At 40.6% G+C, this 19,037-nt stretch overlaps 1 protein-coding gene across 1 annotated transcript in view; it reads left to right on the top strand.

The window, feature by feature from the left end:
- The window catches only part of fbln2 (fibulin 2), a 103,665-nt gene that overhangs the window by 43,078 nt on the left and 41,550 nt on the right, over window positions 1-19,037 (top strand). The window contains exons 3-5 of the mRNA XM_080461841.1: window positions 4,888-5,011; window positions 8,737-8,866; window positions 11,130-11,316. Coding sequence (XP_080317967.1) covers window positions 4,888-5,011; window positions 8,737-8,866; window positions 11,130-11,316 — 441 coding nt within the window. The remainder of the gene's footprint in view (window positions 1-4,887; window positions 5,012-8,736; window positions 8,867-11,129; window positions 11,317-19,037) is intronic.

The following is a 19,037-nucleotide window of genomic DNA, read 5'->3' as shown; positions in this document are numbered from 1 at the left end:
ACCGCCGAGCCACGGCCGGCTGCAGACGTTCATTATGTGGCCCGCTGCAGTTGGTGGGGACGTCGGGGTACCATCCGGCGCAGATGTGTTGACATGTGTCTCAGCAGGGTGTTTGGCCAGACAGAGTAATGACGAAGAAGCAGTGTGACTTCGGTCTAATGTGTGGAGCTGCGGAGAGGACGGATGTCTTTTCTATCCTTCCTCATCTACATGACAAGAACTCTGTGAACGACGACAACAGTGTGGATTCTGAGCTGTAAATAGTTATTGTTTCCATTGTTTTGCAGTAATTACAGGGCGACTCCTGCTTGTTAAGCTGAGTTTCACCCTCCAGCTCAACCTCATGTTTGGCCTCTAACAATTACTCCAGAAGAAAACTTCTCCAAACTCTGGGATGCTGCACCGATCCAACTTTCCCCTTTTAGTGTCACAGTGGGAGGAAATGAAAACAAAGTTTCATTTTCCTCTCACTGCAAAACAAATAACAGTGGAAGCTTTTCCTGAAATTTTGCAAATTAAACCCAAGAACTGAATTGTGAGAAGTTTGTGAAAATGCTGATTCATAGAACATTTTTTAATGAGTGTTTCTAATGTGCATATTTCTAAATGAAAGTCCACCGTTGATTTGATTGTTTTAGGTTTTGAATTTGTGGATTTTATGATTGTATTTCAAATGTCTATAAGCCAGTACATTTATATGAATTATCAATAGTACAATAAATACATACAGCATGCCCCAAAATGAACAGGAAGTTTAGTGTACACTTAGTATACTAAGTGAGGTATTATGTCATGATTTTAACTTGTAACAGTAAAAAGAAGAAAAAGCTGGAAGTGGATCGCTATAGTTTCTTGCCCTGTAAAGGTTAAAAACAGGTTTTATGATAAACTGAATAAAAGGGTTGGTGTGTGGGGGACAGTTACAAGCAGCTGATTACAATAAGAATCAGTTACATCATACACTGAAGTTATATTCCCCGTTTCCAAGACAGCTTTCAAAGTGAAAACGCATCGTTTGTGTTTTCGTTTCAGAAGAGTTTCGTGTTCACACGGCAACGTTTGGAAAACGATGTACATTTCCACGGAAGCAGCAGAATCTGTGAAAATGTATAGTTAGCTGTTCCTGAAAGCTCCACAAGATGAACCACTGTGATCAACTTTACCTTCGTCTGATTAAACTGAGTTAGTCAGTTCAGCTAATGCTAATGCTAATACTACAATAATACGACTAACTGAAGAAGACAATAAAACATGTTTCTTCAACTATCTAGTCACTTTTCTATCTCCTGTAAGACGTAATGTAAATCCAGGATTATGGACAAGAATTTTTAGTCATGAAATAAGAATTTTAGACCCCGTTTATACGACAATGAAAACGAGGGAAATCGCAAAACTTTTGTGGCATTTGGCGGTTCGTTTCCACTCCAGCGGTGCTCGGAGTCGCTGCAACCATCACTTCTTCATAGCGGCTCCACAGGAGGAACTTTTCTTTGATGCTCAAATATAGATTGAATGTAATTGGGGATTATTGTATGTACATGTCATTCACAACACCCACTCACTGACGAGTGAGAAATTCCGTATGATTTGTGGCTTTATGCCATATTTTGCCAACGTAGAACCAGTCCGTTGCTTGGGAAGGTACCTGGAACAGCGGGACGTCTGTGTCTTCTGACGAGGAGACGCATTATTTGTAGATGATTTTGGACCCAAAATACCTTTTGTGAAAAGCGCAGCGTAAAGTTGATTCAAAGGATCAATGTGGTCCCAAACTCGACTGTGGTCAGAGGTAACGGGGAAGCCTCGGTAAAATATAAAAAATGTGGAGATTAAGAATCTTCACTACTTGCTTTTATGTATTTAATTTATTTCTTTGTAAAGTACTGTGAATTTCTTTGTGTTTGAATGGTGCTATAAATACATTTGCCTTGCCTTGCCGTGCAGAAACAGCCAGAGAATACGGAGCGCTCTTACTGCGCAGGTGACCACTGCCGTGATAAATAGTTTTTCTGCTCATGCACGAGTAACAAACATGGTGGCCTCCATAGTGGCATGACTCTGTCTGTTTTCCAGTTTTATCGTCCATATTGGCAGTTTTATAGACTCTCGTCTAGCATCCAATTCCTCATCTGTCCTTACAAATGTCGACTACTCTCCATCGTGTTAATATTTATATCGGATTGTTGTCTGCACACAGGCAGGTGTGGTTTCATGACAAAAACAAAAAATAGCACCACCTCAAGGCGTGTCATAGTAACTACTTCATTGTCAGGGTGTCTGCTGTCATGTAAACGCAACGCTTTTCTTTAACAGTCAAGGTGTCGCCACTTGCATCGTTGATTTGTAAACGGGGCCTGAGTGTCACAGGGATTGACTTTGCCTCATTTAGTATTTACATGGCAGAAGAGCTAACCAGCTTGACATTGGTAAATCAAATGCAGGGATTTCTAAAAAACTATTTACTTTAAATAATTTCCATGTGTTCCAACACTCTTTATAATGGTAATTTTATGATTGTCTTTGGTAAGTTGCTCTTTATTTGGCAGAATTTTGAATAGTTACATCAAACAGAACAAGGATTTGTGGAGAAGTTAGTAGTTTTACAAAAACAAAAGCGTTCAGAAAAATAGGTTTCACACTATTTATGAAGATTTGTCTACAACTCATTTCAATCGATTGTTTAATATAGATTCGCTGTGTGAAATAATGTTTTAGAGGTACAATAAGAAGCAACTCTTACTATAAAGCCTTTACTCTGTTTTCTGAAGGCGGAACCTATAAATTATGCAGATCAACGACTGTTTGTCGATCTTTACAGCATGAAAGAAGCAACACTCAAAGACGCATTCTCTGCCTTTTTCAGTTTTTCTTTTCTTAATCTGAATGTACACTGTGCTGTATGGGATTAGCATAGTTTCACCGTATTACATGTGCAAGTGATTTCACTGTGTCGCCTGGAGGAAGGAATGCTGTGGCTAAATCTGATCACAGTGCCACATTTCACAGGCTCAGTGGTGAATTCTCTCATATTGAGAAATAAGCTTCAAGTCAAGAATTCGTACACTGACGTATAATCACCTCTGCTGCTTTTTCTGAATCGAAACTGTTTAAAAAAGTTCTCATGTTCCCAACATGAATTCGCCTTTCAAAGTTAGATATATTTCATATGTAAACTCAAGACAAAACATTCCTTTACCTTTACACTCTGGTTACCTGTGTGTGTGTGTGTGTGTGTGTGTGTGTGTGTGTGTGTGTGTGTGTGTGTGTGTGTGTGTGTGTGTGTGTGTGTGTGTGTGTGTGTGTGTGTGTGTGTGTGTGTGTGTGTGTGTGTGTGTGTGTGTGTGTGTGTGTTTGTGTGTGTGTGTGTGTTTGGCTTGTTTAGACTGCACTTGTGACCTGAGAGACTCAGCCACTGTTTCAACGTTGACGTAGACGAGCTTTACTTCACGAGACTTTGAAATATAAGATTAATTATTTGTGGTCTGACGCATGTATGAGTCGTTCATTACAGTAAATACCGATAATTATCTCAGGCCCCATTTAAATATTTCAAGTGAAAACGCATCATGAACACAATAAGCCATTTAATGATGGATGGATGAATAGGTGGATGTATGGATGGATGGATTCATTCAGACATCCACTACAGCAGAGCTAAAGAGCCACATGTGGCTCCAAATTCACGACTTGCAAACTCTTGATCTTGGACAGGAGTGTCCTGACATGCTGTAGGTCTCTCCCAGTTACAACACACCTGATTTCAACGTGGAGCTCCTGATTGGGCTTTTTTTTCACAAGCTGGATGGTTATATCATTAGATTGAGGTCTCCTGAAGCAGGGAGGCGTCTAAAACCTGCAGGGGGGAGACTCCCGAGGACTAGAGCTGGACACCCCTGGTCTAGGAAAGTCATCACTGACTGATGTTTTATTTATTTCATTTATTTATTTTCCACAATTTCACACATACAAAGATTTTGACTTGCGCATGAATTGTGCAAAATTATAAAAAAAGAAATGGACACCCACCCAAAAAAGCTTGAAGCTTATCATGTTGAGGTCCAACACACCACCACCCAATTATGAAATATGATCGGCAGCCCTACAAATGTAACTCCAAACCACAGTGTCGCACTCTCAGTGAAGTCTGTGCGTTTTTTCCAAGCTTAGCATTACACATGTCTGCCAATGTTTCAACATCAATATTTCTTCAGTTCAGAAATTCAATTCAATTCAATTCAATTCAACTTTATTTATATAGCACCACATACAACACTCATTCATTCAAGTACTTTTAACAGAGAAAACCAAAAAATCCAGTCATTTTCACCATTCTAGAATAAGAGAGAAAGTACTACCTCTTAGAAACATACGTTAGACAAACTTTACCATTAAATAGCAACCATCCACCTTAGATGGATGAATTAACAAGCAGTCTGGACTCTAGACCTTCAAAGTATGACCTGCTCATGCCATCAGGTATCTAAATGTTTGCTCGGTTTTTTGTAATGACTGTGAGTGCAGAGAATGATTGTGGTGATGAAATATCCCCTCCCTGCTGCTCCGGTGGCTCGTGGCACAAGTTACACACTGACTTCTTGATAATCCATCACACTTCTCATTCACAACTCTGCCAGACCTCTTCTGTTCAGAGGCTATTTTTAGCTCGTCTCCCCAAAGAGCTGTGTTTAAAAAAGAAAGTTTCCAATCATTAAATGGACTAGTGTATTCTGCACGTCTTCATGCGTCTAGCGGGCCGGGTGCAATCCACCATATGTTTCCGTCTCACAGCTCATATACGCTGAACACTGTGTGGCTCAGCAGACGTGGAAGATTTACCACACGACTGTCTGGCTAATGTGTGCACGCCGTCCTGTCTTCCTGCTGCAGGACCGGGGGTCCACGGGGAGGACCTGGTGTCGAGCTGCTGTGCTGCTGGTCAGGCCTGGGCCGCCAAACACCGTCACTGTGACCACATCGCGCTGCTGGACCTGGACAAACAGTCTGTCTGCAGGTCAGTGGCGCTACACTCAGTCTTTTGGTAAAATAGTGACTACGTCACTTTTGGCACTTTTTCATTACAGTTCTAGCACTACTCGACTGAACTCGAATCGACTCAGTTCTGGTCGTTTTCCATTGCACTATAGTACAACTTCAGTGTGGGTGGAGTCGGCAGAAGAAGGCGTTCATCGGTGGCTGTCAGCTTGGAGACTTCTGAATACACTTCCTCGTAGTGGGTTACTCTGTCGAGCTCCCGCTGAATCCACCAGACAAAGAAATGTCTGCGTCTCATCATTGCTCCATGGGGTTGAATCATGTGCATCTACTCTGTTCTATATTGATATTGGGTTTTAAAAAACTCTTATGAATGAGTTACTCGACATACTCATCTAATATTGTCACGTCCCGGCCAATCAGTGGCCTGCCGTCTGCTGACGTCACATGTTTGGCTCAACTCAGCTCGCTTGGAACCGCGGTCAAGTAGGTTCTAGAAAAGTACCTGGTACCAGGTACCAACACGTAATGAAAAAGCCTAAAAACCGAAGCGAGTAGCTGCTAGTGGAAAAGCCCCATCGGTCTTCACTGAGACAAGAAGTCCGAGCTCAATTTGAAATGAAAAACCTAAAGTGAAAACATAATAACAGCTCATTGGCAACACATTTCTGCTCTGAGGCAGAGGTTGTAAAAGTGGGGTGTGAGGATGAGGTGGGGAGAAGAGGTACAGCAGAGGTAAAAACAAAACCACAACTAAAGTCTGGTTAGCCAACTTCGGCTTGCTTGAAGCAAAATACATTAAGTTTTAGCATCTAGAGGCAGCTTATTGAATTCATTGAAAACAGAAGGGCTGAGAAGTTGTTGGAATTAATTTTGGTGTTTTTCTGCCAGTCTATCTTGTTTTGTTGCAAATTAGACCTAAAAGTGGAAACTAAATGAGCTTTGCGCCATTCGGAAACCATGGAAGGCATCATTTTATTGTTTTTATTCATACTAATGTCAGAATAATGGAGAGACTTGACCTAAAATATGGTCTGTGCTCTGAAGAGGGACTGAAAGTCATTAAAATTAATTGATCAGACTGAATAAAATACAGATAAGACTTTGCTTTAAAAAGAAATCAATGAGAGAGGTTTGTTTATTTAATACTACTACTGCTACTCATAATAATAATATTATTATTATTATAATCGTTATTATTATTATTATAATTTTTGTTATCATTATTATTATTATTATTATTATGAGTAGAGCTTTTTTAGATACTCTAAGACACTTTCCAAGGTAAAAGGTAATGATTAAAAAAAAATTAATTGGATAAAAGCAGTTATAAGAAGCAGGTGTAAGACAGTCAAACAGTTGCACATTTCGTTGCCACAACATCAAAGACAAAAAACATTTCTGGTATCGGAAACTTTGTTCTCAAACATCTCCAAAGGTTTGAAGGTAGACAGTTTGTGGAGAAAGTTATTCAGAGTCGTGGAAGACGGCAGATGTTTCCAGAAGAATGTGAAGGTTAAAAACAGCTGCAGGACATGAAAAGAGCTTCAGCCTGAGGTGGAACAAAGTGCAGAGCTGCTTTCAGTCTGTACCAGACTCCAAAACACTGAACCAGGCAGGACGGGATAGACCAACAGCCAGAAGGACGAAGGTGCTGAAAGAACGGTGCAGAGAGGCAACAAGTGTCCAAAGAAGAGGACGTAATGGGAGTGATGCAATCTGTGAAGACACACGAGAGGAACTGAGAATCACCGTCCCAGATGCGTCTTGTGGAGGCGCGGTTGTTCGCCCAGGCCATTAACCATGCGGTCAGGGAGCGAATGCTGTCACGCTGTACAAGGCATCAACATACATCACAACTCATCACTCAGTTGCAAACTTGTGTCTCGAGGAAACAGCAGTAACCCACAAACACACAGAGAAACATGCAAACTGCACAGAGGGACCGTAATCTAGAAATCAGACCGATATTCTTGTTGTGACACAAAATATGTCAAAGTTAAAGAATCAGCTCAAATGGACTTTGTCTGTCTTAGAAGCTGTTCCGTTGCTTATTCCTCACGCTGTTCCCTTCCAAGACGTGCCGATTCCTCCCCACAGTGCGGCCCATACACTGTCCAGTCAAACATTTTGGCCCCACTCCACCCACTCTCACTAAACTGCAGTTCATGTTGTAATTGAAGGGCTGCACTTCACTAGCAGATCTTTCATCGTTTGTTTGATTAGAGACGAACCAGCATCACTGCCAGTAAACACAAGTGAGTCTTTTCATGTTTAAGGTTCCTTGATGTTTTTTTGTTTTTTTTATTTGTCTATGGTTATTTTACATACTTTAAATAACACTGGCCTTAAGTAAACCAAGTACTTTAATGAGTTTCAAGTTCTTTCAAAGGTTTGGCAGCTATTTACCAGATGATTACTTTTACATTTAGTTTCACTCTCTGAAACGTTATGTTGTCTGAATCGTATCCATGTAGTTGTATTGCTGTGACACATAGTTGTCAGCTGTATTGTCAGTTAGCTGGAAGTCAAATGGTATTGCACACTTTAATGACTCCATCAGTTCTTAAAGTCCAGTACTTTTAACTGCAGTTTCTTCTCTGCACACACTTCCATTGATGGAATCCAATCTGCAGCAGTCATGCAGAGCTTGGGATTACACCTGCTCTTGGAAAAAAAAAAAAGATTGGTCAATTCATGGCAATGAGGAGAAGCAGAAATAAAACAAACATACAGACAACAGCAGCTCTGAGGAAGGTGAGCTGAAGTTTATTTGTCAGGCTCCATGAGAGTCCAGGCCGCAGTACAGAGAGAGCAGCTTTTCAACTACTGTCCATCCATGACAACATTCATGAGTTTATAGAAACTTTAGTAACTGCTTATCTAAATCTTAAAATGGTATCAGTGTGACGGACTAACGTTTGAAAAGTGCTGAAGCCATAAAAGACAACATCCAAACAGAACCCGACTTCAGCTGAGACTCGAACGAGAAGTGACCTGCCAGGCAGAGACGAGAGGAAACGTATTTAATGGCTTATCAGTTTTAACTTAGTGCAGTTGGAAATACTGCACTTTAATGGCTGGTTGCCTCAAACAGTTCTATATGAAGGCTGCAAACCGTGGTTTGAATCTAAAGTGCCTGTAGGGAGTAAATAAAAGGAGATGTGTTTTCATGGCAGTCGTTTTGAGTTACCGAGCTTTACAGCTTTGATGTATTCAGGCAGGAGTGTCACTTCAATCACATTTACTCAGATAAACAATCGCCTAAATCCATTCTGAGGAACATGATGTGATTCTCCAACAGAGATGTCCAAACTACCGCCTGCAGCCAAAACCATCATTTATTATGGCCGACAGATAAAACCCAACTGACTTGTACACCTGAGTTTGAACACTGGCACAGAATAGATCAGAGGTCATCAACTTATGAAACCAGTGTTAGTTTGAAGTTACAGACTAATTATGAAGAAATACTTCACAACAGATTCCCTGAATAATTAGCAATAACTGAACAGGATTTTCAGAACATGGCCCCAAGGCTCAGTGAGCTTCTCTCTCTGAAACAGGACTAAAAGAAAAATGTTCCTGCGGGTGGCAAAAATGTCAGAGCTAAAGAAATGCTGGACAAAAAATGAGTTTGGAATGTTTAAGTGATATACTTGACCTCTGGTAGCTGCGGGTTCCACACTACTGGTGTGTTGTGCGGTCCAATACTAACATCCTGGATGTGTCGGTGTGTTTCAGCGTTGCACAGCAGCAATGCTGCCTCATCTCTCTGAAGGAGACGCAGTGTGAAACCGGCGTTGTTTCAGCCAGAAGAGGAGATGCCTGCCTCGTGGCCGAGGAGGATTCCTGCGCTGACGACTCCTACCAGGTACAGTCACCAGAAAACTCCAGGAAGGTTTGAGGCCTGACGTTAAACCAGGAGTGTTCAACCTGCGGCACTGGAGCCACATGTGGCTCTATAGACCGTCTCTAGTGGCTCAACTGAATTATGCATCAACAAACATTTGATCTTTATTTCATTTTCATTTACACACCAAAGTCATTTTCAGAACGACGTGATGAAAAATACTTAGAAAAAGGCACAATAACTACAATGGGAAATAAATGCTAAAATTACTAGTATTTCTAAAAGGGAAAAAAAGCTTAAAAATAAAAATAACGAAAAACTAATAAAATGGTAAAAAATGTCCTTCCTTCTTTCCTGTGGCCATCAGACACTATGAGCGTGTTCACATTTCCCTGAGTGAGCCGGACCAGAGTTCTCCAACGCTCCTCCGAACTCTGAACCGGATCTTCAGGGGAACTCTAGTCCCCTTCAAAACTATGGTCTCGCTTCTCTTTGCAGCGGGCGGCGTGAGAGGACTTGACGTAGTGCACATTACATTCTGAGTAGTAAACAAACTAAGCTAACCACGCGAATCAGAAGAAGAAAACGCTGACGGAAAAAGTTGGAAGATTTCTCGCAGGCAGAAGTGGAGTAGTGAGGAAGAAGTAGTGAGGAAGACTCTCATTGGTATCTGGTCTGAAGACTATATATCACGGTTGTTTGTGGCTACCAATTACCCACGAGCTAACGAGCCAAGCCACCACGTGCTAAAGCGGCGGGTCTTCTGTTTCGGTCCGGACTATTCAGTGAGCCTTGTTTCTTCTTTATGTTCCTTCTTCCTTCGTTTTTACGAGTGATGCATGAGCGCCACCTAAACCAAATGAAGGTGTGAAAATTCTTGATTGTTGAAATCGCTAAAATAATAGCAGATGTAATGAAATGTTTACGATCCTATGTTGTAATTGAAACTTCATAAATACAGCATAAGATAAAGTTTTTGTTTCAAAACTGCTGTATATATGAAACGTTAGAAGCTGTGTTAGCCTCATTTTAAATGGCTAAACATGTTTTCAAGTTAATTTGATTTGGTGAAAAATCACAAAAACTTATTTTTGGTCATTAAGGTTGCAGAGCTCCACTTTAAGCCTTCAGGTCATTAAATCTTCTGAGGCCGAGCCAACGATGATATCGTCAATCTGACCAAAATCTGAAACTAAAATGAATTCTCCTGAAACATTTGTTCCAATAACAAAATGAATAAACACAGACACAGGCTGAAGGCAATAAGGGTCTTTTTATTAGATGCACAAAAATTATTATTCTCTTCTTAGAGTTGATCACAGCTGGATGTTGATGTGGGTATTTCAAGGTATATAATTTAGGTTCAAGAGTTTTGCTGAAGTCTGTTTCCCCTTCAGACAAAAGGTTTAGCTTAAGGTCATTGGACGGCTCATCTTTCAATGGGAAACTTAACTGAAAGGATAAAACTGGCTCTGTCCAGAACAGATAAAAAACTTGTGTCATTAAAACATTACTTTTACTAATTCCAAAACTGACTATTGAAAACTTTTGATGACCTTATGGTCATTTACGTCACACAGCCCAAACTGCTTCAGCTCAGAGAACACCATTTGAAGGCCAGCTCTCAAAGAGAAAGTGCACTGTTTGTGAGTGAGGTAAGTTGTGACTCATTGTTTCAAATGATTCAAGACAACTGACCTTATAATCAAGAAGTTAAGCAGTGTAAATCCTATGCCACAATAGCACAGTGCGGGCTGCAGCTGCCAGTGTGTTAAACATCCCCTCCTTGTTTTGAGTGAGGTTTCAGATTCAGACTCCACTGCCAGAACAGAGGATTCCTTAAAGGTCGCACAGCCTGTTTGTGTTTATTGGCAAGTGAGAGTCCAAATCAGCCCGAATCTCCCATTACTATTTGCATCCTTCAAAGCAGCAAGTGCTTCCATATGGAAACGGGGCTCCCCTCCAAGAGGAAACTCGGTGGTTTGGCCTGCGAGCCAAGTGTTCATGTGTCGAGGCAGCCGAGCCAGAGAATGGAGCCAGGTCCTCCGCTCGCACTGGCTCGCACATGAAAGTTTCAGTAACTTCGGGGGTGGGGTGGGGGTGGAGGTGAGGGGTTGGGGGTGGGTGGCGGGGTAGGGGGGTGGGGGGTGGGTGGGGGGTGGGGGGTTGTAAGCAAGACATGTGGTTTAGTTTGAGGATGAACCTGCCTGCTCGTCATCACTGTATTAAAATAACGGTGGTTGATTAGAGGCTTAAAGGTAAGGCGCTCTGCTGGTTTCTTCAGGTGTGCTGCAGCTGCTGCGCACTCGGCCTGCGGCTGCGGGCGGAGGGGCGGGGCTGCGACGCCCACCAGTACCTGGGCTACCCGTGTGGCCACGTCTTCCTTACCTGCTGCGAGGAAGACGAGCATCTGAGCCAGTTCCCTCTGAGAAGGAAGCAGAGGCCTCGGCCCACCGCCCTGCCCAAAAAAGGTATCCGTTACCGTAAAGTACAGCGAGAAAAAGTATCTGTTACTATCAGCCAGTTCTCTTCAAGTGGAGCTTTCAGCACTAAAAACACATCCATCATACATTGGGAGCGTTAGGATTTACTGCAAGAGACACAAAAAAGGTCAAGTAAGTACTTCTGGAATATACCCTAAACTGAAACAGACAAGAAGGAAAGAAGCTTTTTTTTCCCTACGTTCACAACCATCAGACAAATTTGCAGAATCCCTAAAGTGCTTCATCTCATTCAGGAGTACGTCACATTAATTGTACAGAATATACAGAGAGGTTTTTTTTCATGTTTAATGACTCTTGAGGTATTGTTAACTTCACTTTGATTTAATTTTAATGATAAAAAAATTTTATTGCAATTTTTCACCACAAAGTTGTTTGAAGTTTTGCTATACATATGAAAATAGTTTTTCAGGGAGTTTTTTTCAAAGTTGCATCACTAGACTGTATAATGGTTTATGATGGTACATATATTTTTATTGGGTTTTAGCTTTTTTCAAGTGTTTTTTGTTGTTGTTATTTATGGTTATTTTAGTAGTTCTGTGGTTTGATTTGAGTCATTTTAGCAACATTAGCTGTTTTAGTTGCGTTAATCTTTTTGGCCAGTTTAGCTGGATTACATCTTTTTATACTTTTTTAGTTATTTCTAAATGTTAACTATGAGATGTTTACGCCTTTTGATAATAATAATAATAGTTAAAAATGAATAAATAACAACAATAATAACAATATTAATAATAATAATCCATTTTATTTGTATTGTGCTTTTTGAAATACTTCATATAGTCACATTATAAAATCAGCAAACATTAAAATAGAGGAACATCATAAAAAAAAGTCATAAAAATATATGTGTACTATGCATTAAAAGCATTTTACCTTCCATCGTGGTATTAACTATCTCAGTTTCTGCTATTTAACCTTTTTAAGCCAATTTAAACTAGGGGGTAAAGTTTGGTAAAAATTGTCGAGTGTGCAATGAAAACGAGAATAAGATTGAAACTATACTTACATATAGTTAGTTACATGTCGACATCCCTACAGCCCTGCTTGGTGCCTCCGGTCAGCTGATCAGCTTCTTCTGGAGGTGCCGAGGTCCAAATGAAAGCTCAGAGGGGATAGGTTATTTTCTGTTGCAGCCCCTCTGTTGTGGAATGAGCTACCACTGCCCGTCAGACAACTACCCCCTCACTGTCCACTTTTAAAACTAATGTTAAGACTCATTTTTATTCCTTGGCTTTTAACTATGTTTGAGACTCATGTGCCTGGTTTTATTGTTGCCAATCTAATAGTTTGTTTTCCTGTGTTTCACTGTTTGTACTCTTTTATTTAGTCTTTTATTGTGAAGCACTTTTAAAGTGCTATATAAATAAAGGTGACTTGACTTGACTTGGCATTGCAGAGCACATCTCTGGGTATTGGATCAAACCAGAAAACCTTTGTTTATATAGCACAGAACTTTGATTTTATTAGTTTGATCAGGTAAATGACAAAGCCTTTATAATGATTGAAAGCTTTGGAACAATTTAATATTTGTGGTGTCAACGTCTACCTCTGAACACCCTGAAACATTCAAATTTAACAATTTGCCCCATTGATGCGTCTCTCCTACATCTGACAAACTAATTCGAAGTAGCAGTGTGGTACGTCATGATGCTCAGAAAGGATCTGAAAAGTATTTTATGGAGATTTCTGAGACAACTGATTGAAACATAATGTCGGTTTCAGTGATAATATCTGAAAGACTACAAAGTTTGATCTCTTTCGTGAATCTTTTACCGCATTAAATCACCATTGTCTTCATGCATTGCATTGCTCAGGTGGATTATAAACTGACAACTAGAAATGTTCAGGCCTACGACGATCGGCGGGATAAACGGAAAGGTGATGCAACATGTCAGCTGAAAGGATAGAGGAGCATGAGGTGGACGAAGGGATTAAAGTCAGGATGTTGAGGTTCATGTGTTTTGAGGAGTAATCAGTATTTGTCATTGAAGTAGCGTGATCGCACAAAAGCCAATACAAGATTGAAATGTTACCAGGAAGAACATGAACTACATGTCTCTCTTTAATGTTGAAACAAGTCCTGACTGACGCTTCCTCTGGCTCAAACCCCTTTGTGTTCTTTTGTCATGTTGCAGCAAAATAAAGACTGAAACTACCTGTAGTCTATTCAAACTTAACAGTATCTGCTAATAATGTCTTCTAATCAGAGTTCACACTTTCACAAAATATGAGATATGATTTTTGTCATATTGAGGACAAGACGTGTGTTTTGTGCAGTAAATTGTTGATTGATGTAGAAGATTAATATTACTTCACATTCTTGCAGAGTTGTGAAGAGTTTTGTTTTGAATTAAAATGCAGTTAATGGAGCATTATAGGACTCATCCACCAAAAACCACGTCTCCTTGGTAAAACATGTATATTGATGTTGGAACTCAGGATTTTGAAAGTGGCTGAGATTTTTTGTTGTGCTCTTTGTTCAAGCCAGAATCGGCCACAAATGTGCCCACCCCAAAGGGGAGCTTTTGATTGTCGTCAACACAGAATAAACCCACCTCTGATAAATGTAGCTAATGGGACCAGTATAAACTATGAACCCCATGTGATACATAAATGACCTTGTATTTAATTTTTATTTCCAGGGTGCATTGCTCTGCGGCGTAGATATTTGTAGACGGCTCCACGATCATTTTATATTTATATTTTTTGTGTGAGCAAAGGACTGCTATATGCCAATCAGCACGCGTCTAACATCCGTACCAGTCACAATCTGGAGTACTCTCACAAGAGGAAGTGTCAGCACAAGCTCCATGTTTGATTTATTTTCCAAATGAATTTTAAGAGTTGATTTAAAGACAATTTAAAGGAGACTGGATACATGAGAAAACCAGATGATGACTCCTTTTAACGTCATATTCCCCTTGGTACGGCTTCTCTTGGTCTCCATTTGGTCATTTATCATTAACACTTTAATGGTTTTTTTCTATGTTCTTGTTGGCACCTATAATATTCTGTTTCATCATCTCCTCTCCAAACTCTTTTAAATCAATGGATTTGAAAAGTTCAGTATTTTTAATTTGGATGGAGGGTTTTCATTGTGTGACGTTTCTTTCCTCAACTTGGACTAGTTTTGAACCACTGTTATAAAGGAGATATTGTTGTGACATTTGCTATTGAAAATCACTGTAATCTGTCCTTCTAGATGTCTTGTGTTGCCAAGTCCTCCCAGATATCATGTATAGTCTTAAACTCATCACACTGCAAAGTGCTCAGAAAGTGAGTAAATGTCTGAAAGGAGGTCCAATACATGAGCTTTCCCCCAGGGGCCACAAGTTGTTTGAACAACTTAATTTATGACCTTGGTTCCTGGAACCAAGTTTGAGGGAGGTTGTTTACTCCCCCGACAGCCCCAGTGGATGGGAGAACTACTTGGCCGACACTGTTATAATTGTGCCATGTTTTCATAGCCTGCACACAACATGGCTTTATTGAATTTTGTGACCTCGAGTCTGCAAACAGAAATAATACTCTTGAGTTTTAGGAAGGATCCTTTCACTGTTCATCGATCCTCCATTGAATTCTCTCAGTAGAAAGCATTTACAGAGTGTTACCCGAGGAGTCTTGTAAATCTTTTCCTGAGAGGAAAAGCAATAATAACAGTGGCAGACACACAGAACTCCATCTTCCTGTCCTTCTGGGTGATATGGAACTAACAGCTGTTTAAGATTTGATGGCGTCTGGTTGTTAAAAGCTTATAGGTTAAAAGATGGATTTTAAATTCTATTCTAGATTTAACAGGAAGCCATAAGAGAGAAACTAATATTGGAGTGATTTCATCTCTCCTGCTGGTTCCTGTCAGGACTCTGACTGCAGCATTTTGAATCAGTTGACTGATAAAAGGAGTCGTCACCTGGTATTCTCATGTATCCAGTCTCCTTTAAATTGTCTTTAAATCAATTCTTAAGATTTATTAGGAAAAAAAAAATCAAACATTGAGCTCGTTTTGACCCTTTTCCATACCACAACTTCCTCCCCCGAGAGTACATTCAAGATTTTTGACTGGTACAGATGTTAGACGTGTTGATTGGCTGCAGAAACTGTAAATCATGGATAGCGATAGCATAGCAGTACTTTCCTCAGATATGAAACATAAAGACAAAAAAAACTATTGTGGAGCCATTCATAAACATCCACTCCTCAGAGCAATGGATATTTAAAATGAAATACAGGGTAATTATTTAATCACACCGGGTTCATAGTTTGTACTCGGCCCATTAGTGGCTAATGCTAGCCCAGTTAGCAGTTAGCTGCTGTCTGTCTACCGTAATTTCAGTGTTTCACACACAATAAAGCGTAACGTTACACAAACTGTGAGACATACTGATTGACCTGCAGGTGAGTCCCTGACAGCAGGAATCTTTCCAAACGCAGGTTGATGTGTTTCTCCTTATATCATCCCAAATTAGTGAAGCATTCCTCACAGTGCTACTAGAGGTCAAAGTAAAACCATTACTATGTGTAGAGATAATTTCTCTCTCAGATGTTTTGGGACAAATATTATAACTTCTGTTATATCTCAGTTCAGAAGCAGAACATTTTATTTTATCCTAGTTTCTGTGTAATCCATCCACCCTCTCCTACATCAGCAGTATTTCTCCTCATATTGACGAAAACGCTGCATGTTCTAAATAAGCTTGTCAAACTACAACCCTCTTTTTTTTTTTTACCGTGATTGTTCATTTCCCCCTTCCACATTTAATCTAAAGTTCTTCAGTGGGTACGTGAGCTAAAGTTGCTATACTGGCTTTACTGCAGTGTGGATAGCTTGAGTTCATCCCTGCTGGCTTCAGTACATCCTGGACAGATGACCAGTCCCTCACAGAGAAACAGACTGTTGGAGGACGTCTGAGTACCAAAGAACAAAATCTGCAGGAACACTGAGTAAACCCAAATTCAGTTCAAAAAGTTCCTGGTTCCTGGATTTGATTAGTGTGACATCAGTGCTCACCAGTGACGCACCGTGCCACCCACAGTTAGCAGGGAACACAAAACCTTTCAAAGGCTTTAACATTTGTTCTTTTACTACGTTAATTGAGTTGTGCCTCCAGGACAAACGCTCAGCCACTGCAGCTTCTCTGAACACCTCCGTGTTACTTGGAACTGGTCGAGGTCGAGTGTCTGGAGCGACACTGTGTCAGAAGTTTGATGTTGTGAAATCCGGTTGCTGGCGGCCGATGGGCGAAGGAGTCGCGTTACTGTCGGGAGGAATGGGGGCAGATGTGTGCGAGCTGTGGTGAATCAGAAACAGATGGTCTCCGTTCCGTCAAGCGCCCAATGCCACTGTAGATATTCAAGCAGCCAACGCTCCGCGAATTCCAATGACTGCTGGCATCAATAAGTCTGTTCAGACCTGATGGTTTGACATCTTCTGTGTCCTGTTTGCAGCTCTGAGCTTTCTTCCAAAACACATATCCATGTTTGTGTGAGGCGCCATGGGTCAAATAAGGACCACATTTGTGTGTTTGTGCTCAACTGAGCAGTTTTAAATTAGTATTAAATCATTGCTACAAAAAGCACAGACCTCATCCCAGGTCATTGATTTGTGGCTCTTTAAGCCTTTGCAGAGCTTTTCATGGTTTTTACGCTGTGAGCTGCAGTTCTTCATTAGTCAGCCTCGGCGGTCGTCTTTTAATGGGAGTCGTCATATCCAAGTATGGTGGTGAGGTAAGGCCGGTCTCTTGGAAGCCTCTGCCTGTTATTTCATTCACAACATCAGAGGAATTTCTCCTAATCCAGCCTTTAATAGTCCTCGCTCTGACCATCCACTGCAGCTCGTTTCCTTCGGCTCTTAAAGAGGAAATGTGGATGATGTCATCGTGAAGTGGGAATCAATTAACCTGCTGAAAGCTGCAACACAGTCACGCACACACACACGCACGCACGCAAGCACACACACACACACACACTTTCTCAGGATGCTTTGCGAGAGTTTTATGGTTGTAAAACACAGACGAGACTCAGTAATTATTTCCAAGGGGAAACATTTTTTTCACTCGTTTGAGTCGCTGCCTTTTAATTAAAACGAGAAACTGCTAATCGCCTTACTCCTTGGAATTTGAACCCCAACTAATGACAAAGAAATCTGGACTGTACCCATCGAGTTATTTTGGCCTCTAAATGCTTTCATCAGTCAAACTGAGCTTGAAAATATATTTCTAGTTCTGTCATGTCAGATTTTGGTTATTCTTCTTTTGTGTGCTTTCAAATCGGTGTAGCGTCCAGTTTGTTCATGATTCTACTCCCAGACATTTGACATTTTACTGTTAGCTCATCTCTGTTGTTTAAAGGTTCAATCATAAACACCAGTCACTTCTTCTGCTAGTTGGAAAGAGTTAAGTCAAGTAATTAGTGACTCACTATCACCACCCGGTGGTCTAAAGTAATACTGGGGGACTTTAAAAGGTAAAGCTAATGGCTTTGCTAACACAGAGAATGCTTTTGGCAAAATAATCTTTTACAATATATTTCAATTAAATTTTATCTCTACAGTGCCAAATACATCATAGTCAGTTCAAGACACTTCAACAGAGAAAAACATCTATTCCATGTGAGCACATAGAGGAGATGAAGGAAAGGAAAAACTTTCAACAGGAAGAAACCTGCAGAACCAGAGTCAGAGGAGGAGACTTTCTGCAGAGTCAGAGGAGGAGACTTTCTGCAGAGTCAGAGGAGGAGACTTTCTGCTGTTCTAGTTGAAGTTAGGGGAGAGGAGGAAAAGAGAAACATAACATATTGTCGACACAAGTTGTAAACACAAACTTCCGCCATGCACAGTGTATTCATACTGGGCCCAAATGTCACAAACAGAGCCTGCTTGGTTTATGGAAACCGAAGAATCCCAAATATTTTTAATCTAGAAAAATATCTCCATTTCGAAGCAGTCAGTATTTGTTTTTACTTTTTTTTTACTTTAACACGTTTGGCATGATTGAACTAATGTTTTAGTTTTGTTAGTTATCAACCCAGGATCAACCTGTAAAACACCTTAAATAAATGGAAAACTGCCATTCACATTAAAATAAATCACAAAAAATACATTAATTAATCAGAAATAAATGATAGATATTATTATATTATGGCTGCTCCAACGTTCAGTGCTTTGCAACATCTCTGGAAAGAATAATGAACACCATATCAAACCCGTACGTATACAAATGTTGACCATCCTTCGATGTCGGCTCTTCCTATCATTATGAAGCAGAATTCACCAAGCCTTGGATTGTTCACCCACGAATAAGGAACATAAGCTGGGTTTAGACCGTCGTGAGACAGGTTAGTTTTACCCTACTGATGATGTGTTGTTGCAAAAGTAATTCTGTATTAATATTGCAACAACACATCATCAGTAGGGTAAAACTAACCTGTCTCACGGCGGTCTAACCCAGCTCACTTTCCCTATTAATGGGTGTCATTCTCGTTTTCCCAGCTTGTGCTAGTCTCTCCACTCGTCTGGCAGGGTCTCACGATAGTGTCAGAATAAGCAGCCTACATCATGGGAACTCTAACGTTATCACTGCTGCCATGCACTTGTCACCACTGACGTCTTGTAATTATGGTAATTGAAGAATGGAGGCTCTTTGTGGGAGGACGACTGAAGCCCTCGATGTAAACACAGAGGAGGAGCAGAT

Source organism: Lipophrys pholis (genome assembly GCF_963383615.2).
Source record: "Lipophrys pholis genome assembly, chromosome: 4".
Lineage (NCBI taxonomy): Eukaryota > Metazoa > Chordata > Actinopteri > Blenniiformes > Blenniidae > Lipophrys > Lipophrys pholis.
Note: the sequence above shows the minus strand (reverse complement) of the source record. Positions and strands in the feature narration are given on the sequence as shown.